Source organism: Corythoichthys intestinalis, chromosome 14 (assembly GCF_030265065.1).
Source record: "Corythoichthys intestinalis isolate RoL2023-P3 chromosome 14, ASM3026506v1, whole genome shotgun sequence".
NCBI classification, from domain to species: domain Eukaryota; kingdom Metazoa; phylum Chordata; class Actinopteri; order Syngnathiformes; family Syngnathidae; genus Corythoichthys; species Corythoichthys intestinalis.
The window spans coordinates 16,395,946-16,421,376 of NC_080408.1; the positions used below are offsets into that span (position 1 = coordinate 16,395,946).

General features: G+C 39.9%; 1 protein-coding gene across 1 annotated transcript in view; it reads left to right on the forward strand.

The window, feature by feature from the left end:
• Nucleotides 1-25,431, forward strand: part of LOC130929535 (collagen alpha-1(XI) chain-like) — a 540,279-nt gene that overhangs the window by 389,469 nt on the left and 125,379 nt on the right. Inside the window, exons 5-6 of the mRNA XM_057856736.1 lie at nt 20,557-20,683; nt 20,754-21,064. Coding sequence (XP_057712719.1) covers nt 20,956-21,064 — 109 coding nt within the window. The 5' untranslated portion in view covers nt 20,557-20,683; nt 20,754-20,955. The remainder of the gene's footprint in view (nt 1-20,556; nt 20,684-20,753; nt 21,065-25,431) is intronic.

Sequence of the window (25,431 nt, forward strand, 5' to 3'; positions counted from 1 at the left end):
GGGGTGCCCCCTCAAGATTTCTTAGTGCCCACTCTGGTGGGTAAACCTAGATCCGGGCCTGTTTAAAAAAAAAAAAACATCACACACAGGGATTTGACAGTTGCCGTCATATTTTGGGGATCAAGGCACCAAATGCCGGAACGGCGTTCCGGCTCAGAAAGTCATGGCGGAGGGGCGGAACAGGCCGTTCCGACCCACTTTCACCCCGGTTATGCAGTGGTACCTCAACATGCTAACGCATTAACATATGATTCTTTCGACATATGACGGAAAATTTAATTCAACATACTACAGCTTTGCAATTTCATTGTTTTCCTCAAGACATAGCACATCGGATTTTCTTATGAGAGAAATCATCATGGGTCCCAAGAAGGTTAGTGCAGGTGGTAGTCGTGGTGAAAAAAAGAAAGAAGGTGATGCTTACCAATGAAATGAAGAAATAAATCATAGATAAATATGAGCATGGTGTGCGTGTGAGTGAACTAGAACTGGAATTAGACAGAACCCGGCTTACCAGATCCTACATTACCTCCACATCCGCTGTCTCCTCTGACCTCCATTCACCAGTAAGTTAAGGTGACCATAAAAATGCTATTTTTATTTATTTGTTTATAGTTGGTTTTACATGTGTCTAATTTAATGTATTTGTTAAATTCGACAGAACACGGCTCACCACAGTGGCGTGGGAAGTTGGGTGATGACAGTGCTGCAGCACCCCATAGTGTTGGGGGGAAAAAAGTTTAGATTCTTTTTTTTTTTTTTTAAATCAAAAATAAATAAATAAATAAAACCTATTAAAACAATAGCATTTTGATCTTTGAGGATTAAATCTATCTGTTAAAAAATCTTTTTTTTTTTTGTACATAATAACATGGTCACCACCTTACACCTTATTGCTACCCGTTCACGTTGAGTAAGGCGCTATTGGAACGGAAAAGTTAGCTGTTGACAGTGGAGGCATTAACATGGCGCAAAAACGAATTAGTGATTTTTTTTTCTTTCCAAAAACACGGAAATTTTCTAAAATTCAGTTCGAGATTGAAAACGAAGAGGATTATGATAATTTATAACAGTGCCCAGCGAGGTAAAGTTACCTCTAGATTTAGACGGTGGAGAACTTCAAATAGCTTGTTTTGTAACCATATTATAGTTTGTTGTTGCTTTTGAGTCGCCGTCGTGCAGAGCGCTATTGGATATTTGTGTGCAATTTATTTTGAGTGTTGTAAAAAGTGGGTGTTAAACAGAGGCTTATTTGACCTTTTAGTTTTGAAATGTGTTTGTGTGTCATTGCGCTGTCCAGCTGTGGGAATTTGCATCATAAAACACGGGCGCTTTTATTTCCGATACCAAAACTCCAACACACACTGTAGGGGAACTAGAACACTGTCTTTGTTGTAGCCTAATAGTAGCACATAAACTATCCAGCATGCGTGTGTACTGCTATTGTGAACGCCTTGTATGGAGAAAAAGCGCAAGCATGAGAATTTTGACCGAAACGGCTGTTTTTGGATGGGAAAAATGAAATAGGATTCTCAGCACCCCCTGCTGTGAATGACTACCAGCGCCCCTGGCTCACCGCATTTTTTTTTTTACATGTTGTTTTAATGCATTTGTTAAATTAGACAGATCACGACTCACCGCATCCTCCTCTACCTCCACACCCGCCGTCTCCTCCAACCTCCCTTCGACAGTCTCTGTAAGTTAAGATGACACTAAAAATGCTTTTTGTATTCCAATGTATTTAAAATGTATTTGTTTTTCTATTTGTAATTGCTATTTGTAATTGTACCTGCAGTATTTATAAAGCATTTATCATAGGTTTTTGGGCTGTGGAACAAATTAATGGAATTATACAGTATTCTTATCAGTAAATCCGTCTCGACATCTGACCATTTCAACATACAAATCAGGTGCTGGAACTAATTTGTATGTCGAGGTATCTCTCTACTCTATACCAGGGGTGTCTGGGGTGAACTATTTCACAAAGGATCACAGTGGGTGTAGGTTTTATTCCAACCGATCAATAAGACACGTTTTTTACCAATCTGGTGTCTTACAAGTACAGTGGGGCAAATAAGAATTTAGTCAACCACTAACTGGGCAAGTTCTCCCATTTGAAAATATTAGAGAGGCCTGTAATTGTCAACATGGGTAAACCTCAACCATGAGAGACAGAATGTGGAAAAGAAAAAAAACAGAAAATCACATTGTTTGATTTTTAAAGAATGTATTTGCAAATCATGGTGGAAAATAAGTATTTGGTCAATACCAAAAGTTCATCTCAATACTTTGTTATGTACCCTTTGTTGGCAAAAACGGAGGCCAAACGTTTTCTGTAACTCTTCACAAGCTTTTCACACACCGTTGCTGGTATTTTGGCCCATTCCTTCATGCAGATCTCCTGTAGAGCAGTGATGTTTTGGGGCTGTCATTGGGCAACACGGACTTTCAACTCCCTCCACAGATTTTCTATGGGGTTGAGATCTGGAGACCGGCTAGGCCACTCCAGGACCTTGAAATGCTTCTTACGAAGCTACTCCTTTGTTGCCCTGGCTGTGTGTATGGGATCATTTTCATGCTGAAAGACCCAGCCACGTCTCATCTTCAATGCCCTTGCTGATGGAAGGAGATTTTCACTCAAAATCTCTCGATACATTGCCTCCTTCATTCTTTCCTTTACACAGATCAGTCGTCCTGGTCCATATGCAAAAAAAACAGCCCCAAAGCATGATGTTTCCACCCCCATGCTTCACAGTGGGCACGGTGTTCTTCGGATGCAATTTAGTATTCTTTCTCCTCCAAACACGAGAAACTGCTTTTCTACCAAAAAGTTCTATTTTGGTTTCATCTGACCATAACACATTCTCCCAGTCCTCTTCTGGATCATCCAAATGCTCTCTAGCAAAACGCAGACAGGCCTGGACGTGTACTTTCTTCAGCAGGGGGACACGTCTGGCAGTGCAGGATTTGAGTCCCTGGCGGCGCATTGTGTTACTGATAGTAGCCTTTGTTACTTTGGTCCCAGCTCTCTGTAGGTCATTCACTACATCCACCCATGTGGTTCTGGAATTTTTTCTCACCGTTCTTGTTATCATTTTGACGCCACGGGGTGTGATCTTGCATGGAGCCCCAGATCGAGGGAGATTATCAGTGGTCTTGTATGGCTTCCATTTTCTAATAATTGCTCTCACAGTTGATTTCTTTTTGTTTTTTGGTGGCCTTTGACAGCTCTTTGGTCTTGGCCATAGTGGAGTTTGGAGTGTGACTGGCTGAGGTTGTGGACAGGTGTCTTTTATACCGATAATGGGTTAAAACAGGTGCCATTAATACAGGTAACGAGTGGAGCCTCGTTAGATCTCATTAGAAGAAGTTACACCTCTTTGACAGCCAGAAATCTTGCTTGTTTATTGGTGGCCAAATGCTTATTTTCCACTCTAATTTGGAAATTAATTCTTTAAAAATCAAACAATGTGATTTTTTTTTTTTTTTTTTTTTTTTACCACATTCTGTCTCATATGATGGAGGTTTACCAATGTTGAAATTACAGGCCTCTCTAATCTTTTCAAGTTGGAGAACTTGTACAATTGGTGGTTGACTAAATACTTATTTGCCCCACTGTATAATCAGATGATTCCAGTCAGATCCTGCTTATTCCAGCAGAAACCTCTTTGGTTCTGTGCTAGATCAGTTGCTACAAACACTAGTACCCATAACAGCCCTTGAGAATATAGTTTACATCTTTACACCTCTGCTCTCTACTCTTCTCCAAAAGAAAACATGTCTCAGTCATCTTTTTATTTCCAACTTTTGAGATCGATTCTGACACCTTGAACTCCAGTAGTTTGATTCTGGCTAAACTAAACATCGTCTATGACTAGAATCGATTCAAAGCTTTTGCTGACCTCGCTGTTCTGGGTGCATTTGGCATCATGACTGCTCTATCCACCGCCTTCTTTTTGGCGGCCGTTGATTTGACGCCGCACGAAACCCGAGACGCTGGAGCTTTACATTATCAAAGCCATCGGCACTTTTTTCGTCACAACGCGGTCCTTGCCTAATGTAATGCAGAGCCTTTCATTACAGTCATAGCAAGCAAATTGTCTGCCCACTTCATCTCTAAAAATGTCACTTATAATAGTTCAGTCCTTTTCTATGCCTCAACAGCTATCGGATGCTTCAGCATTATATTGGACATTTATGACCCATTGATAGACATTTATCGTCTGCTTTAGGTTTATTTATGCTCACCACTTCAAAAGATATTTATATCAATCCATACTTTCAAATTCAATAAGAAATACTTGGTACAAAACAGTAGCATATAAAGTCCCGCATGGAACAAACAAGTCGTGAACAAATTTGCTGCTGCTCAGCCTCTGCCTAGCAGATGTCATGGCTAGCTTTACGCTTTGGCAGAACTTCAAACTTGTTAACTGTTTTTCAAATGTTTTTATCAAACAAAACCGATATTTTAAAACAATTCATAATGTAATTTTGAACCTGTATCCTTTTGTCTTTAAGAAAATAACGCAACGACTTTTTACCTTAGCATATTTCATCACACGGCAACAAGGCCAGCTTTATTTACCGTAATTTCCGGACTATAAACCGCTATTTTGTTCCCCCTAATTTTCAATCCTGCGTGTTATAGTCCAGTATAGATTATTTGTTGATTTATTGGGTTAGTAGGTAACACTTTATTTGACAGCGGTGTCATAAGACTGCCATTAGACTACTATGGGAATTACTGAATGCTTATGACCAATGTCATTAAGTGTCATCCGGCAAATTATGTCGCTAATGCCATTTATGTCCAGCTCGGATCTTTTACATCCAATCAAAAGTGAGATAATTTGGTGAATTAATAAAACAACTGGAACAGGAACTGAAGAATTAATTAGCACAGAACATGGAATTCAATTGTTATTTACATTTGTATTGCCGCAATGCATGCTAGGAGGCATGTTGGACGACAACACTGTTGACAGCAGGTGGCAGTAGAGGTTCATTTGGTCTTATGACAGTCTTATGATGCCACTGTCAAATAAAGTGTTACCGGTTATCTTTTGGTGTAAATATTACATAATATAGTAAGGACAGCTGCGGCTTATAGTTCAGTGCGTTTTATCTTAGCCGTTTTCGTGTCATATTTGGTGGGTGGCGGCTTATACTCAGGTGCGCCATATAGTCCGACAATTATAGTAGTTCTTATTTTTTTTCTGTTGCTTTAAATAACATGAAACAGTTTTTTCATGTTGGTGGGTGGCGGCTTATACTCAGGTTTGTTTCTGTTGTTTTAAATAACATAAAACATTTTTTTTTCATCCAAGCACTAAATTTACAGGCTTTATTATTAAATAAGAGTAGTTAACACACAACCAAGGTCACAAACGATTTACATTTTAGGTACTGGCATTAGAAATGTTTGTTTTGGTTTTTTCCCCCCCCCAGCAGATAGCAGTACTTTCCCATTCAAAGAATCCCATGAAATTATAAACGAATATAAAAGTTTGTTTAGATACTATGTCTGGAGAAATTTGAATGATGAAACTTAAAGTTGAACCTTATACTTACAAATACATTTTTTTTGTATGGTTCATACTGCAGAGCTCCCATGATGGGAGTGGATGTAACGTAATGTTTTAATTATCGGCATTTGGTGTCACAATATGTATTTAACAGTATTACATTTTAATGGACATTTTGTTTTATTCCTTATTTATAAGTCATTTTCGCTGTGTTTTATGAATTATATTCAAGGTATCGCTCTTGAATGGTTAGAGTCGTACCTAAATGAACGGAGTTTTTCTGTGAAAATGGGCAATTTTATCTCCAAAAAGGCATCGCTTCCACACGGGGTTCCCCAGGGATCTGTCCTCGGCCCTCTTTTTTTTTCACTTTATTTATTGCCTCTTGGTTCTGTTTTTAGGAAACATGGTGTTTTATTTCATTTGTATGCTGATGACTGTCAGATCTATTTTCCAATGGCACAAAATGGCACGTTCTGTCAACTCATTGAATGCCTCAACGATATAAAGTTGTGGCTTTCACTTAATTTTTTAAGTTTGAATGACAGCAAGACTGAAGTCATGGTGTTCAGACCAAGTAGCCAGGCCTGCCTGAATATTGACGTCGGTTCATTGTCTCCATTTCTTAAGAACTGTGTCAAAAATCTAGGGGTCCAATTTGATTCTGATTTTAAATTTGAGAAGCAGATTTCTTGCGTTGTACGTTACTGTTTTTATCAGCTTCGCCAGATTGCTAAGGTGAAATCTATTGTTTCACTCTCTGATTTGGAGAAATTGATCCATGCTTTTGTCATAACTCGGCTGGATTATGGTAATTCTTTGTATGCGGGCGTCAGTCAGGCTGCACTGGCCCGTCTACAACTTGTGCAAAACTCAGCTGCTCGACTCCTAACTAAAACCCGCAGGCGCGAACATATCACCCCGATTTTTTGCATCTCTTCACTGGCTCCCAGTACATTACCGAATACATTTTAAGATATTATTATTTGTTTTTAAATGTTTGAATAATCTCGCGCCGCCATATCTGTCAGAACTGCTTAAGCCTTACAGTCCAACCAGAACCCTCAGATCAGCTGACCACCTGCTTCTAGAAGTCCCAAGATCAAGGTTGAATCTTAGGGGTGACCGTGCATTTGCAGTGATGGCGCCCAGGCTGTGGAACCAATGACCACTTACTATTAAACAGGCTCCTTCACTTACAGATTTTAAATCACCCCTTAAAACATTTTATTTTTCTTCCGTTTATTTTATTTTTGTGTTTGTTTTATCTTTGAAAGTTAACTTATTTTGCTGTTTTATGGTATGTAAAGCACTTTGGTCTCCTTGGCGGATTTTTTAAATGTGCTATACAAATAAAGTTGGATTGATTGATTGATTGATTGATTGATTGATTGATTGATTGATTGATTGATTGATTGATTGATTGATTGAATAATATATTAATTTGCCAGAGGATAACCTTACAGTATAAAAGCATAGACAAGGTGGTCTGGCCACGACATATAACAAGCAAACCCAGCAAATGTACGTTCCACCCAGTCGTTAGGAGTCCCTCTTTTTAGTCTGAGAATTTTTTGCATCGGCGAAGTTTGACTGGACTGGAACTGGAGTCTCTTCTGAACTTCCTTGCACTTGAGGGCAAAGTCATAAAAAAGCACTGCGGGAAAATGCCCTCTAAAATTCAGGCAGTTTATAGGCAGTTTACATAAGCGCTAAATGTTTCAAGCTGGAAGACCTTTAAGTCTTAGGGTACACTTGCACTACTCGAACCGTGCTTGAGCCCACTTGACATTTGAAGTCTGCAACGTTTGACTCGTGTGATATAGTGAGTCCCAAATTTTGCAAACTACATAAGAATATTTGTATGCAAGGGTTGTATCTATCAAAGAAAAGAATAGTCTCTCGCACCAGAGAAATTCGTTTACAGATACATCCTTTTCTTTTGTTAAGTCATAAGTAGTAGAGTAAAACATGGGTTTATTAACTTGGTTTCACCACGAACACCTGTTTCTGACCAAAATGTGATTACTCCACTTGCCAGTTTTTCCTGACCCTTACACAGTAAAAAATAATTTAGAAATGTTTTCAGAAATGCACATAGTGACAGCTCAGTTCGAGCTATCAGTATTAATCCTAAGAAAAAAAGTGTGTCAGTCCAGTCAGTCAAGAGAAACGCTGATTAAAAAATGTCTTCCTGTCCAAACGAAAATACATGTGAAGACTATTTTTTCAGCTGCTCTACGTATGTATTACGAAGGCATAATTACACATTGTCAGCCGGGCGCATGTTGGCACTGTATGCATCGCTTGTAATCACATCCCTCAAAACTACATCTACTTTCATCCTGAAAATTAAAGAGCAGCCCAGCAAGAACACCAACCATAAGAAGTCTGTACATTTTTCGGTAACTTTGTTTTCAAAGGGAAGCACAAAAATGTATTTCCATTCTTTGAACAAGAGAATCCGTCAGATTAAACCCAACATTTTGAGTGCACAAACGCATGGGAAAGACCTTTGAAATTAAATTAGAAGGGAAAAAAGACCAACATGACCAAGGATCTCTTCTAACTGGGAATGTGCCTGCGTCACAATTGACCTGTCACATTCAAACTCATGTGCTTCCACTTAACCTCAACCATGAGATGGAATGTGGAAAAAAACAACAGAAAATCACGTTGTTTGATTTCTAAAGAATTTATTTGCAAATCATGGTGGAAAATAAATATTTGGTCAATACCTAAAGTTCATCTTAATACTTTGTTATGTACCGTCAAACGTTTTCTGTAAAGGCCGAGTTATACTTCCGCGTCAGACCTGCACCGTCAAGGAAGACCCGATTTACGACCCTGCGCCGTAGCCTGACGCGCTCCTATTGATTTTTCAAACCCTAGCATCACGTCAACGCATATGACGTGGCGGAAATGGACTGTGATTGGTTCGCTCAGACTGTTGTTTCCGGTTCAGCGTGAAATCACCGCCATTGTAAAACATTATTTTTCTACACACAAACGGGAGTATCATCGAAGAGCAAGTCTTGTCAAGACATCATTATGATTGCCAAAAGGCAAGGTCAGCGATTGAAAAAAAAAATGGAAGAACCACCGAGACGTGTGTGTTCGGAATCGAGTGGCCACACGAAGCGGTGACCCAGTCGGCCAAAAACTGCCAACTTTGTATCACTTTATGTCGTATTTTTGGTTGATGCAATTCATCATTTATTGTGTACATATGTTTGCTGTGAGTGACTTATTTACGTGTCACACTTCAAGTATGTGAAGAATAAAGCACAGGTTTGGTGTCAAAAGAGTTGTTTTGATCTTTAATTTTCAATAATGGACAGTTCACACACGATACATCATCACTGATTGAGAGTACCTCGGTGCTTTTTATGTTAACATTAAAATCAAGGCTCCCAACGCAGTTTGGGAAGTTCCATAGATGCCGGAAATCTGCTATGGCTGGTTGTAGGACACGGCAAACAAATCGAGCTGGAGGGCTTCGCAGACCTTGGACGCAGTGCTCGACGCCAGTTTGAAGCTAGCCGCCACAGCTAGCTGTCTCCACCCGAGTCTAGAACTCTCTGTGCGGCATCAAAAGTCGGCCAGACCGCCTCGAAACCGTCTTCTGCGTCGCCTGCCCCTCAACATTTGTATTATCAACATTTATTCAATGTTGATGAGCAGAAGATTTACATTATAGCGTTCCATCTTGCATTGTTTATTTTTTCTCCGTTAAACTAGACTAGCGGAAGTCAACAAGCATGCCCCAAGACCGTATAAACATAATGCCACACCCCTCTAGTGGCTTGGCGGCGAATTACAGAGCAACGCGTTCCCTCACCACAGAACTATCGAATACTCATTGATGCCGTAATCACTTCGCCGTCACCGCAACGCAGGAGTATAACTCAGGCTTAACTCTTCACAAGCTTTTCACACACTGTTGCTGGTATTTTGGCCTATTCCTCCATGCAGATCTCCTCTAGAGCAGTGATGTTTTGGGGCTGTCGTTGGGCAACACGGACTTTCAACTCCCTCCACAGATTTTCTATGGGGTTGAGATCTGGACACTGGCTAGGCCACTCCAGGACCTTGAAATGATTCTTACGAAGCCACTCCTTTGTTGCCCTGGCTGTGTGTTTGGGATCATGCTGAAAGACCCAGCCACGTCTCATCTTCAATGCCCTTACTGATGGAAGGAGATTTTCACTCAAAATCTCTCGATACATGGCCCCATTCATTCTATCCTTTACACAGATCAATCGTGCTCAGATCAATCACGCTGGTCCCTTTGCAGAAAAACAGCCCCAAAGCATGATGTTTCCACCCCCATGCTTCACAGTGGGTATGGTGTTCTTCGGATGCAATTCAGTATTCCTCCCACTCCAAACCTAAGAACCTGTGTTTCTACCAAAAAGTTCTATTTTGGTTTCATCTGACCATAACACATTCTCCCAGTCCTCTTCTGGATCATCCAAATGCTCTCTAGCGAACCGCAGACGGGCCTGGATGTGTACTTTCTTCAGCAGGGGGACACGTCTGGCAGTGCAAGATTTGAGTCCCTGGCGGCCCATTGTATTACTGATAGTTGCCTTTGTTACTGTGGTCCCAGCTCTCTGTAGGTCATTCACTAGGTCCTCCCGTGTGGTTCTGGGATTTTTGCTCACTCTTCTTGTTATCATTTTGACGTCACGGGGTGAGATCTTGCATGGAGGCCCAGATCGAGGGAGATTATCATTGGTCTTGTATGTCTTCCATTTTCAGATTTCTTTACACCAAGCGTTTTACCTATTGCATATTCAGTCTTCCCAGCCTGGTGGAGGTCTACGATTTTGTCTCTTGTGTCCTTCGACAGCTCTTTGGTCTTGGCCATAGTGGAGTTTGGAGTGTGACTGACAGTTGTCTTTTAAACCGATAATGAGTTAAAACAGGTGCCTTTAATACAGGTAACGAGTGGAGCCTCGTTAGACCTCGTTAGAAGAAGTTAGACCTCTTTGACGGCCAGAAATCTTGCTTGTTTGTAGGTGACCAAATACTTATTTTCCACTCTTATTTGGAAATAAATTCTTTAAAAATCAAACAATGTGATTTTCTGTTTTTTTTCCACATTCTGTCTCTCATGGTTGAGGTTTACCCATGTTGACAATTACAGGCCTCTCTAATCTTTTTAAGTAGGAGAACTTGGTGGTTGACTAAATACTTATTTGCCCCACTGTATGTGTTAGAGTAGACTTCTACTGACTTTTCTTGTTTTGTTTGCTTTCTTGCAGAAATCTAAAGGTAACACCCTTGGAGTTTTGAAGTGCTCAAGTTGCCCTGTTTGAGTGCTTTATGTAAATTTCATGTGAAAAACGGCCCTGAAGAAGCATGAAAGCTGTAACCATTAAGCGTCAGTCTAGCAACAATATATTGTTCTTTTGGTAATGAGCAGTTGTATGTTTGGACCAAACACACCTTTTTTGTCTTTATACTACAGTATATGTGTCTGATTCCAGTACAATTTATTGCAGTGGTCCCTTTTTTGCACCATGGACCGGTGTGACGTGGGCCTTTTTTTCACTGACCGATAATGTTTGGCAGAAAATTACAGAAAATATATAACAACACGACGGGGCTCAGAACGAACATAAAGTGCACGTTGAATCAACCTTTTTTAACGGCGGCCTCTCCTAAAACTTGACGACAATATCCTTGATCGCAGGCATAATTAGTTCTTCTCCTGAAAGGTTAAAATAGATGATAGCTCCAATGGATTACAATGACGACTTCCTATCCAGTTTTATTATTATACTGTATCTACTGAATAATCCGAGCCAATCCGCCATAGCTGAGGTGTGCCACCCGCAGCACACAACCAGCAGCAGTTAATGTTACTGTTTTCATTGACTGACGCTGGGCTTCAATAGGTGTGCAAACACCCCGCTAATGCTGGCCAGAGGCCAGAGGGCGACATACACATATCTCTACCACACACTTCATAATATATTATCGGGACACAGGCCGCTGACACTGCGCCACGCCTTCGGGTAGGGGGCCTGCCCACACCTAGCATCAAGAGGAGTTATTCTCAGACACGCGCACACAGCGATCTAACGCTGAATTTAGGTTGAAAAAGTACAAAAGCTGTACCACATACAAACAGTAAGGATTGTCTCAGGAGTGATTTGTTCGAGGATTCAAGGTAACTATTATATTTTTCGTACCATGCATGCATTTTGAAACGTTATGAAGAAAATCGATGGGAGAAATTAGCTGCAGCAGCATTGGCGTCCTACTTTGCAATATTTACTTAAAATAAATGCTAGCTGCCCGTTTTTTTTTTTTGGTTTGTTTTTTTTGCTTTTAAAAAAGAATCGAGACTGTTTTATGCCCATATCTATAAAAAAAATTCAGGGATTTAAGCGTTTATTCAAAAGAATTTTCATCGGAAAAGGCTGTTTGTTGTGATAACATTTGCTAAAAAGACTAGCATCACATTCGACATATTTATGTAAAATTAATGCTAACTGCTTGTTTTTTTGCTTTTAACCAAGAATCGAGATTGTTTTACGCTCATATCTATAAAGAATTCAGGGATTTAAGCATTTATTCACAAGAATTTTCATAGTAAAAAGCTTTGTTGTGATAAGGCGGCGCTACATTGGCTTAGAGACTAGCATCACATTCGACCTATTTACGTAAAATTAATGCTAACTCTGTTTTTTTGCTTTTAACCAAGAATAGAGATTGTTTTTCGTACATATCTATTAAAAAGTAAGGGATTCAAGCATTTATACACAATAATTTTCAACGTAAAAAGCTCTTTGTCTGTGTTTTCATTCGGTCAGCTTTGATGGAGATCCCCCTATGAAACGGCCCTGCGGCCCATGTCCCGTCAATATATTATGAAGTCTATGTCTCTACTCAGATTAGTCAATAGAATAGATAGGCATTTTGATGTGTCAAGAGACACAGGCCAGATTACGATAGTTAACAAGTGATTGATTATGATTGATAATGGCCTGGTGGTTAGGGATCACTGATTTATGCAACTCAACTCTTTCAGTGCCATCACCATGAAATATTGTCAGCTGGATTCCTGTTGATGATCTTTCATTTGGTTGTCTCCATGTTTACATTCTAGTAGTAAATACAATGTGTTAGTTTATGAAAGATCAGCCAAAATGCTCTACATCATCTGAGTCTAGAGTTTGTCTTTTCTGAAGACGTCAGGCATTAAATGAATGAAATAGTTCAGTTTGAAGTATGTCAAAATAACAATTATTATTACTTAGAATAATGTACATTTTGTCAAACACAGCCATGTTTGTTTTGAAGGACAGTGCTGGTAGACCAATGAAGATAAATTGCTTTATGAAAGAAGTTTTATTGGTTGTTTGGCTGTCGTCGTTTAACAATACATCCATGAGAACAGAGAAACTTTAAAAAATGGTAAAGTTGTCAAAGATTGAACTTATAGGGTTTTTGTTGGACCTCTTTCCTTCATTCTTCAAATACCCTCCATTCTATTGGCAGGGATTTGAATTGTTTTGGAATTCTGCCCATTTTTCCCCTCGAATACCATTGTTTTTCATCCAGCGTGAATCCCTTAAGACAATAGGCTGGAGCAGCTGGTGTCCACAGTGGTGATCACACACACACGCCTGGCAAACCTCCACAAGCCAAAAAGTAGTTTGCGTGTGCATCCAACGGGAGCCAAGCCTCTCTGAATCCAGCCGTATGATTGGCCCAATAATCTCCCTCTAGGAGAACCAATAAAACAATGACAGGCCGCTGACCAATTTGTGTTCTATTTTCTTGCTTCTGAAATTGGGTCCATTTTATCAACACGCCAACGTGCTGTCTTTTTTAAAAAGATGCCATAAAGTACCTGTTTGTGTCACAAAATGGCACCATTTTGAGAAATGACTGTGATTGTGAGCCTTAAACGACCATGCGGTTTAAGGTTTAAAAAAGAAGCCCTTTATTAGGGTGAGGGAGAACATTGAGGCTTTGGCTTTTTAGTCCATCCCTTCGGTTGCATGGCTAGTGAGAAAAAGCTTGCCTGGGTCAATTAGCACTAGGTCGCCATGTGCTGTATAGGACGTTAAGTACAGTGAACATCAGACTCTTTCCCCTACATGAAATATCCGTGCATTTTCTATAGTATTTTACCTGACTATTGGGCAGGAGCTCATTCAAATCTCAAAAAGAGACTAACCGATCTTACTCTTGTCACACCGTGTGATGAATATTACACACTCTAAACACAACAAGAAGTTTATCAGGCACAGGAAGTGGAATGTTCGAGCATAGACTTCATAACTTATTGACATGACACGGAAAACGGGGCCGATTCGTAGGGGGCCTATGTTCAAAAACTTTAAATTCAAATATTTCCAAAACGAAAGCTGCTACCGACCTAAAAACCAAAACAGGCACCTACCTTGTCCATATATGAGTCTCCATGAGTAGCGGCATCAAAAAATTCAAAGTCGTTCCCTTATAAAATCCCGATTAATTATTTTCTATATAAGTACAACGCAATTTAAAATGGCTATAAAAGTCTCAGATTTTACACTAGATGCACAAAAATCACCAAATGCACAGATAATCACCTATATTTTCAGGATCAATAGCAATATTTAACATACAGTATCATATAAGTTTTTGACCAAAATAGCAACTTAATTTTTTTTTTTTTAATTTACTGCAAGTTTTCAACAGCTAATCAAAAATGTAATACTTGAGGAAAACATGCAGAATCAATCATAAATAATATGTAAATAAATAATTAATAAATTCTATATACAATCACAACTTATTACAGAATAGAATATCTCTGTATTATCATTATACACTATATACTGTTAGCAAATGAGGCTAGCGGAGATTTTCTGGCGAAAATTCTTGTGACTAAATGCTTAAATCCCCGATTTCTTCATAGATATGGACGTAAAACAGTCTCTATTCTTTGTTAAAAGCAAAGAAACTGTACAGTTAGCGTTTATTTTACGTATATTGACGAAGTACCATGCTACTATGTTAGTGAATGAGGCTAGCGGCCGCCTGGCATAAAAGGAGCTTTTCTGGCAAAAATTCTTGTGAATAAATGCTTAAATCCCCGAATTCTTTATAGATATGGACGTAAAACAGTCTCGATTCTTGGTTAAAAGCAAAGAAACCATACAGTTAGCGTTTATTTTACGTATATTGACGAAGTACCATGCTACTATGTTAGTGAATGAGGCTAGTGGCCCCCTGGCGTAAAAAGAGCTTTTCTGGAGAAAATTCATGTGAATAAATGCTTAAATCCCCGAATTCTTCATACATATGGATGTTAAACAATCTCGATTCTTGTTTGAAAGTAAAAAAAGCATGCAGGTAGAATTTATTTCTGTAAATATTGCCAACTATGAGGCTAGTCAGTTACGAAAATTAGCCGCCTCCATGTGTAAACAAAGAAGAAAATTCCTGCGACTAAATGCTTCAATCACGCATGCATGGTACGACAAATAATAATATTTACCTTGAATCCTCGAACGAATCACTCCTGAGAGAGTCCTTCCTTTTTGTATGCGGTACAGCTTTCGTAGTTAAATCCAATCGTAAGTAAATCCAAGCTTTAAATCCGACATGAGCGTGTGCTGTTTTCGGCTATTACTAAATGAAGCTCGGGCCCCCTCTGATAAGGCGTGGCGCAAAGAATGACGAAGTGTCAGGTCAATAGATTTTTGAAGTCTATGGTTCAAGACATTTTACGTCAGCCTCTAGATTTAAACCCAGCAGAGAATGTATTTTACAAACATAAGGTGACTCAAAGGGACTAAATCTCCAAGAAAACCAATAAATTTTCCCTTTTATTATCCCAACTGACTTTGAAGGCATGGGCGGTCTGCGTCTACAATTTCTTCACAGTACGTTAATTTGTTGTGTTTTTGTTTTGCACCACATGTTGCAGGTCGATTTAAAAAAAAATTTTTTTTTTACCCCGATATTCAACTGAAGGTTTCACAGCAGTTTCCAGATGGCACTAGTGTCTTTGTTTTCTTTTAATAATAAAAAGCATTCACAGCAACTTATAAAAACTAGCATGCATTAGTATTCCTACAGACTGTTTATAGCTTTTGTTCGATTAGCAACAAGCGCTCCACTTAGCGTCGGCACGCCGTCCTCTATGGCTTCCACCTGTGCTTCCATTATGTCTTCCAGTATTTTTTCTGTTGTTTTTCTATCTACTAATTATTATCAGGCATGAGGTCTGCAAGAGGAAGCTGGCGAGTCTGGAAAACATTTAGATTTTTGGCTACCGGGTGCAAGTTTTCTTTCCCCTTCTAAGATAGCAGTGGCCCTGTAAAGGAAGCTGTTAACTCCATTTTGAAACTTCTCCAAAACAATTCCGCCTCCTTTTCTTTATTTATGGTCAGGTGACCTGTCCTGGAAGTTGTCTGGTTCAGGGTCAAACTGTGTGGTCCGTCGTAAAAACCGGTTGCTTGCTAACTTGTTTTTACAAGTGTAAAAAAAGTTCCGTTTTCTGTTTCGTCGTCATCCCACTTGTCAGTGATATCCTTCTTTGATTACATCGCAAAAAAACCCCCAAAAAAACCCAATAACTCAATGATATACACTAAAGATTGAATTAAGAATAAGGGCTGAGGTCAATGGCGGAACAAATGCGAACAGGGCCCATGTTTGATGAGTATTAACGGACCCTTGAATCGCCCAGCTGAGAGCGAGGTGGGGTGCTAGTGATTTCATGACTCGAAAGCCCCCACTCAAGCAAACCTGAGATATTTTACCATTTAAACACTATATTACCATATATATTTATATATAGCACCATCTGACCTTTTTATCTTTTTGACACTCCCCTCACCCAACCATGCCCCCTTTACGCCCGCAAACTGGGTTCTCTGGAGGACTGGGCCCGGGTGCACATGCACCTCCAGCACCCCCCTCAGCTCCGCCTCTGACTGAAGTCATTCTCAAGCACATTGCTAGACTTTACGCCCTGAATTTACCAGACAAACTAGGTGGGACCTTCTTACTACTCGATGAAAAAACAATTTGAAGAATATTTCGAAGGCCTGTGACATCAAACATTTTTATTCCATTTCATGGATATAAAAATCCATTGCAGTGAATAAGTTAAAAAAAAAAAAAAATCTGTGTTCTATATCCTCTTCTACATATGGCTGTCTTCACATTTTCCTTTTGTCGTAAACACTACATAACTTCTCAGTTTTGAACGATTTTAGCAACCCAGGTGGACAAAAGACGGTAATGTTTTGCCTTAAAGCCTGAGTTATGCTTCTGTGTTGTGGTGACAGCATAGTGACGATGTAGGCCCTACGGCGTCAATGAGCATTCGATAGTTCTGCGGAAAGGGAACACGTTGCTCTGTAACTCACCGCCAAGCCATTAGAGGGGCTTGGCGTTGTGTTTGTATGGTTTTGGGGGACTCTTGTCAACTTCCTCTAATTTTCTTCTGTTTACACAACATTGCCAACGGAGATAGAACTACGAATGTGGATTTTCAGCTCATCAACACTGAACAACAAATGTTGATCATACAAATGTTGAGGCACAGGCGACATAGAAGACAGTTGCGGAGGTGGTCTGTCCGACTGTTGATACCGCACAGAGACTGGTTGTCACATTAGGAATTCTAGCAAACTGCGTTGTCCAGCGCTTTGTCCGATTTCTTTTTCGTTGTCTACAACCAGCCAGTTGGAAGTCATAGCAGATTTCTGGCGGCTATGGAACTTCCCAAATTGCGTTAGAAGCCTTGATGGTAAACACGTTATCATAAAAGCACTGAGGCACTCTCAAAGTATCAAGTGTTTGAACTGTCTGTTGTTGAAAATTAAACATCAAAACTTTTGACACCAAACCTGTGCTGTATTCTCCATATACTTGAAATGTAAAATGTAAATAAGTCACAGAGCACATAGGTACACAATAAATGATATAGTGCACCAACCAAAACTACGACATAAAGTGATAAAAAGCTGTCAGTTTTGGGCCGACTGTGTCACCACTTCGTGTGGCCATTCGCTTCCGAACACGCACATACTTGTCTTGGAGGTTCTTCCATTTTTCTATGCATTCGCTGACCTACAGCCCTGTATTTTCGGGAATCTCCTTCCACGAATTGCTTGCAATTTGGCTTGTCTTTGTCTTGACGAGACATTGTCGAGGTTGTCGTACGTGCGGACCTCTTCGATGATACTCTCGTCGGCTTGGTCCATTTTTGCGTGTAGCACAACTATGTTTGAAAATGGCTGTGATTTTGCGCTAAACCGAACACAATAGTCTGAGCGGACCAATCACAGTCCATTTAAGTCACGTCACCATGCATTGACATGACGCCCAGTCAGGATTCTGTAGAGGTGCACGTCAGGCTACGGCGGGGGTCGTAAATGGGGTCTGCATTAACGGCGTAGGTCTGCCGCAGAAGCATAACTCGGCCTTCAGGAAGACTGCTTTTCCCATAAGGACCACCACACAGTGTCGTAAAATCCTGATCTCCCAGTCACCTGCCGATGGATTAAAAGAAATTTCTGTTTCCAGCGACTGTGTGAAGGATGAATAGTAATAAGTGAATCCAGTTGTGGCTAACAATAGCATATGATGACATTGAAATAAGAAACATTTGATTTTGTACCGTATTCCCCCAAAGGCCCTCCCTTTCTTTTTTTTGTCTCCTCGGACAAAACTTTTTTGTTGCTCTGCCATCTATGTAGAATTCGCGCGATAGCGTTCGCATTGACTTCCATCTTTATAACGAATGAGGAAAGGGGGAAGTGACGTATGCATAAAAGCAGTCAGCACATTTGTAGTTTTTTTTTTTTTTTTTTTTTTTGGCGTGCCAAGGTTCCTGTCGCCCTCTACAAAGTTACAGTGAGGCAAATAAGTATTTAGTCAACCACCAAATGTGCAAGTTCTCCTACCTGAAAAGATTAGAGAGGACTGTAATTGTCTACATGGGTAAACCTCAACCATGAGAGACAGAATGTGGACAAAAAAACTGAAAATCACATTGTTTGATTTTTAAATAATTTATTTCCAAATTAGAGTGGAAAATAAGTAATTTGGCCACCTACAAACAAGCAAGATTTCTGGCTGTCAAAGAGGTCTAACTTCTTCTAACGAGGTCTAACGAGGCTCCACTCGTTACCTGTATTAATGGCACCTGTTTTAACTCATTATCATTATAAAAGACACCTCTCCACAATCTCAGTCAGTCACACTCCAAACTCCACTATGGCCAAGACCAAAGAGCTGTCGAAGGACACCCGAGACAAAATTGTAGACCTGCACTAGGCTGGGAAGACTGAATCTGCAATAGGTAAAACGCTTGGTGTAAAGAAATCAACTGTGGGAGCGATTATTAGAAAATGGAAGACATACAAGACCACTGATAATCTCCCTCGATCTGGGGGTCCATGCAAGATCTCACCCCGTGGCGTCAAAATGATAACAAGAACGGTGAGCAAAAATCTCAGAACCACATGGGTGGACCTAGTGAATGACCTACAGAGAACTGGGACCACAGTAACAAAGGCTACTATCAGTAACACAATGCGCCGCCAGGGACTCAAATCCTGCACTGCCAGACGTGTCCCCCTGCTGAAGAAAGTACACATCCAGGCCCGTCTGCAGTTCGCTAGAGAGCATTTGGATGATCCAGAAGAGGACTGGGAGAATGTGTTATGGTCAGATGAAACCAAAATTGAACTTTTTGGTAGAAACACAGGTTCTTGTGTTTGGAGGAGAAAGAATACTGAATTGCATCCGAAGAACACCATACCCACTGTGAAGCATGGGGGTGGAAACATCATGCTTTGGGGCTGTTTTTCTGCAAAGGGACCAGGACGAAAGAAAAGAATGTATGGGGCCATGTATCGAGAAATTTTGAGTGAAAATCTCCTTCCATCAGCAAGGGCATTGAAGATGAGACTTGGCTGGGTCTTTCAGCATGACAATGATCCTAAACACAGCCAGGGCAACAAAGGAGCGGCTTCATAAGAAGCATTTCAAGGTCCTGGAGTGGCCTAGCCAGTCTCCAGATCTCAACCCCATAAAAAATCTGTGGAGGGAGTTGAAAGTCCGTGTTGCCCAATGACAGCCCCAAAACATCACTGCTCTAAAGGAGATCTGCATGGAGGAATGGGCCAAAATGCCAGCAAAAGTGTGTGAAAAGCTTGTGAAGAGTTACAGAAAACGTTTGGCCTCCGTTATTGCCAACAAAGGGTATATAACAACTATTGAGATGAACGTTTGGTATTGACCAAATACTTATTTTCCACCATGATTTGCAAATAAATTATTTAAAAATCAAAAAATGTGATTTTCTGCGGGGGTTTCCACATTCCGTCTCTCGTGGTTGAGGTTTACCCATGTTGACAATTACAGGCCTCTCTAATATTTTCAAGTGGGAGAACTTGCACAATTAGTGGTTGACTAAATACTTATCCCTTAAATACCTGCAACATGAAGCAATTATCAGAGAATCCCAAAATTAGAAAAATAAGGTCCTAATAAAACCTTTTTTTTTTTTTTCAAATTTGTGAAAAGAAAAGTCGAAATGAATATGTGTAATAAGCGCTCTAATATCTATAACCCTTGCTAAGTTTTGTTTCTTTTTCTCATGCCTGCAAATGCATGTGTTGACTTGCATCCATCTTTTTTTTTTTTTCTTTTCAAAAAGAAATATCAAAATTCTGAATTAGTCTCAAAATCATGAAATTTTAGGTGTATCAAATGTTTGGCAATAAAGGGTTATTTGCCCCACTGTAATTAGTGCCGGTGAAAGCGACACAGACTCCCTCAAGATATAAAAGAGGTGTCATTCAACTAGTTGTCAGTAGACATATCATCACAAATGTTATGAATTTTTTTTTTATAAAGGTTGAAAAGCTTCCTATTGTTGCTTTTTTAAGCCGAATTTCCATCGAGATTGTGATTAGTTTTCTTTCGGCAGGTTTTCCAGAAAATTTTAAAACTCCAATTTTTTCTTCCCTTTTTATTGGTTTTCGATTCATAGGGACTACACCTGAACTCAGCGATGTTCTGCTGCTGCTGATGGAGGTAAAACGATGACAAAGGGGAGGTCTGGTGGGCGTGGAGTCCACATTGCCTAGCGGTGATTTGACAACGGGTGCTTTTCCACAGTGAGTATCCTCCTCTTGGCATTCGTCCAACTCTTCTCAATGAGGCTACTGCATTTTTTTTTCATGACAGCGCTCCACCATCAGTGTGCTGCTGCGTTTGAAGACAGGGGGAAGCCGGTCTGAAGCTTCTCGTCAGGCCGCCACACTCGTCACTCTTCCCCCACATGGAGCTGTAGTAGTGCGAGCATACACACTTCATCAAGGGGATTATTTTATTTCACTTTTTAAATTTCCCGATCAAAGTTCGTGCACCACCAGCGCGGACGATCACCATGGAGACGCAAAGGCGGCCCGCCAGGTGGAGGACGAAAAGGTGGCTATGGGAGTCCACGCTGGCCGTCATCGTTGTTTTAATCCAGCAAACTGTCTCTGTCAGAGCAGGTAACAAACTTTTTTCATTTAAACTATACGCCTTGTAAAAAATACAACATAGCTGATTATTGTTTGATTTTAGATCAGTGCCTCTTATAGTTAAATTCACGTTTTAATTGGTGTCTACGCAGCTCTTGCACCTTATACATCAACAGCTTTTTTCTTGTTAAACCCGTGCGTCTTTACGCACTGTTAAACCTTCCTTCAACTCTTATTTTACGATGTCTCCCGTCACGTTCGACTTGCTAGTGATTGAAGGTTATGACTTGGCACTCATGTACACCAAAATGCCACATTTTTTAGGCGTGGTGCGCAGAGGTGAGCGCGGATGTTGGTCTCTTTGGTGCGTAAAAACACCGAGGATGTAGAGGCCGATCTCTCATTGAATGTATACGCTGTGTGCACACTTGCTCTGTTCTTATTCCCGTTGCTCATAAAATTATGTTTAATTGTTGCAGGGCTGTTCAAGTCCGCCACATAGTGGTTTTTACGCACAAGTTTTACGCGCAGAGATGATCAAAGGAATCACTTATTTGCACACTTATTGCCATATTGAATATGTGTACTTTAAAATGACCATGCATACAAACTTTTATGATTTTTTTTTTTTTATGTTGTTGAACTGATGATTGGAATTTACATCCAGGCTCCCGAAAGCATATCTTTTCCATCCACTATTATTCAAGAGTAATGACACCCCCCCCCACCCCTAAAAAAGGGGGCGTTGATGGAAAAAGGAGAATGAGAAGGAGGCTTTAGGGGTGAGGGAGGGGTATTTTTTCTCGTTTAAATACACATATGTGGGTCACATTAACGTCAAGCTTTGAAGAATAGCGTCTGAGGAGCCAAAGAGGCATCCATACTGCGCAGCTTCTAGCCAGGAATATAAAAAAATCTACGTCTGCTGGCTTTGGTAATAATACTGCTTTCAAGTATTTGCAATTTCTAAGGCTCATTTCAAGGACAGAAAGACAAACCTTTCTTTGAACCGTTCTAAGTAGGACTCTTTGGTTGGCCTTAGACTGGGTGAATTCTGTTTTTTTGGGGGGTGGGGGAGCTGGGGGGTTAGACAGTAGCAACACCTATTATGGCTGGATAAATCACTCATCAAAAATGTGTCAGTAGTCAAAACATCAATGTCAAACCGTATGAATACAGTAGATGCCTTGTTTACAGAAATGTATATACATAGCAAAAATAATAACCTGCAGCATTGTGTTACAAAAAAAATGAATCAATAAAGTATATATTGTATCTTATTGGCAAATTTACACAGCAAGAATAGCACTGTATGAGAAAAAAAACTAAGTGTATCAAAAATGTTAATATTTATACATATCTATTGGAGGTACAGTATAACAAACTGTTCACAAAACAAGTTCAAACAAACTATGACTGTCCATCTCCCTAAAAGATGGCTATAATCAGCCAAGAGACATGATAAGCACACCCAAGAATGTGTATGCCCTCTGTTGACAAAGTTGGAACTTACAGGCAACAATAAGCACGCAACTAATTCATCAGCCCTGAGACCAAATAATAAAAATCGGGCTTTTAAGAGCAATGAGTATACATTCTTAGAATATACCTACCAAATTTCATGCTGGTCCGTCCTCTAATAAGGCAGGAGGAGGCCAATTTAGTTAGTGTCCTCACCAATAATAAGAAGAACTAGAAGAAGTAGAACAACAACGTGAGTGACCTATTGAGTGACCTATTGGGTGGACTAAAGATACAATATAGTATACTCTATGGTTAGGAATTTTTGGCATGAAGCCAATTCAATACTTATCTAGGTGCATGGATTGCAATTTGATACAAAAACTATCATAAAAGTTGGATTCAATTCAGTTTGGAAGCAATACGATTCGATATGATGTGGAAAGAAAGTCGGAAGTACACCATCAGTTCACTGCCAGGACCACATTAAAAATAAAAGCCCAATAATTCATGCATAACATTGAAGCAATACTTAGTTTGGCTAATTTTTGGAAGTTGGCCCTTTCAACCTTTTAACTGTTAGTGACCACAGTCATGCTACTTGCTATAATACGACTCCGGTGATGCTACAGATCATATGTGACGAAAACTATGTGAGTGCTCGTGGAGTTTAAAAAAAAAAAAATGCTAAGCTGGGGCAACCAATTCTTTAGGCTAATTTATGCTTCTGCGTAGCGGTGACGACGGACCTACGCCGTGAACGCAGACCCGATTTACCACCCTACACCTCAGCCTGACGTGCACCTCCAAAAAATCCTGACCATGCGTCACGTCAACGCATGTGACGTGAACATTTAAAGACTGTGATTGGTCCACTCCGATCGTTGTTTTCGGTTCAGCACAACAACACCGCCGTTTTCAAGCATTCGCAAATGTCTTCTGTTTCGCCACGATTCAACATTTGTATTAACAACATTTCTTATTCAATAGTGATTAGCTGCAGCAGCAAATACACACGTTCCATCTCCGTTGCCATCGATGTCAATGACCTAAAGGAAACTAAAGGAATTTGGCAAGAGTCCCCCAAAACCGTACAAAGACAAAGCCACACCCCTCGAGTGGCATGGCGGTGAATTACAGAGCAACGCATTCCCTTGATGCAGAACTTCGAATGCGCAATGACCCTACACCGTCGCTCTGCCGTCACCGGAACGCTGAAGCATAAATCAGCCTTTAGCCTTTCAATAGCCGATGCACAGCTCAACAACCGAGGTATCTGACGATTACAAGCAGACAAGGACTCTGCTTTCGATATGTTCGTTTCTCGGACGACTAGTATTATTTTTTTTGTCCCAACTCCGGTATATTCAGTAGTATATGAGAGTAGCAGCATTTTATGTCATAAACATTATATATACTATGTTTATCAAATGTCCATATAATATATTTTTGAGTGGCAAACTAGACATGAATTAAAAGTGTCCGTCCATATTCAAAAGTGAATTTGAATCGTTGAAATAGTCTGCGGAATTGTAAATTTTTTTCAAACCCAGCTTTATTGAAATGAACATGTATAAATACTAGGGCTGTCAAATGATTAAAATTTTTAATCGAGTTAATCACAGCTTAAAAATAATCCTAATTAATCGCAATTCAAACCATCTATAAAATATGCCATATTTTTCTGTAAATTATTGTTGGAAGGGAAAGATAAGACACAAGACGGATATATACATTCAACATACTGTACATAAGTATGTTTATTAATAACAATAAATAAAATCTTAATGTTTTCGTTTTAATAAAATTTGAAAAAAAATTTCAATCAAAAAATAAACTAGTAGCTCACCATTGTTGATGTCAATGATAATTATGGTGCTGAAACCCATAAAATCAGTCGCACCCAACCGCCAGCAGAGGGAGGCAAAACACCAAAAAACACAACAAGTGGAAATGACACTTTGCTGTCATTTTAATCTGTTTGAGCGGGGCATATGCGTTAAATGCGTCAAATATTTTAACGTGATTGGTTAAAAAAATTAATTTAACTCCCGTTAACGCGATAATTTTGACAGCCCTAATAAATACTATACACACGTCCAATGTTAGCGGTAGCAAAAGTAGTCAGCAGCATGTAATGAAAAACTACATGCATCTATATACAGTGCTGCTCAAAAGTTTGTGAACCCCCTCAACATTTTGGAATTTTCTATTATTTCAACCTGATTTCCTAATCAATCAATTCAGTAGTTTTTTTTTGTTTTTTTAACAGTTGTGTTGTCGAGACTAAATTAAAAAGAGTTTTCATCAACTGATGTAGGTGCAAAATTGAACTGTTTGGTCACAACCAAAACCGCCATGTCTGGCGAAAAGTCAACACTGCATACCACCAAAAGAACCTTCTCCCAACAGTGAAGCATGGAGGTGGGAATGTCAAGATCTGGGCTTGCTTTTCATCCTCAGGACCTGGACAACTCCACATAGTCCAGGGAATCATGAATTCTGAGGAATATTGTCAAATCCTAGAACATAACCTGACGCCATCTGTTTTGAAGTTAAAGCTTGGCAGAAGGTGGATCATGCAACATGATAATGATCCAAAGCATTCCAGCAATACAACCAAGGAATGGCTGAAAAAGAAGAAGATTCGTGTTCTGGACTGGCCCAGTCAAAGTCCTGACCTAAATCCCATTGAAATGCTGTGGCGGGACCTGAAGCGAGCAGTTCATGCCAGACGCCCATCAAACCTCTCTCAACTGACTGCGTTCTGCAAGGAAGAATGGGCAAAAATCCCCCAAAGTAGATGTGAGAGGCTGATTAGTCACTACAGAAACCGTTTGGTTGAGGTAATCTCTGCAAAAGGAGGCGCAATATCCTATTAACTGAAGGGGTTCACATACTTTTGCACACATGATATCTGAGTTTTTCTTAAATCA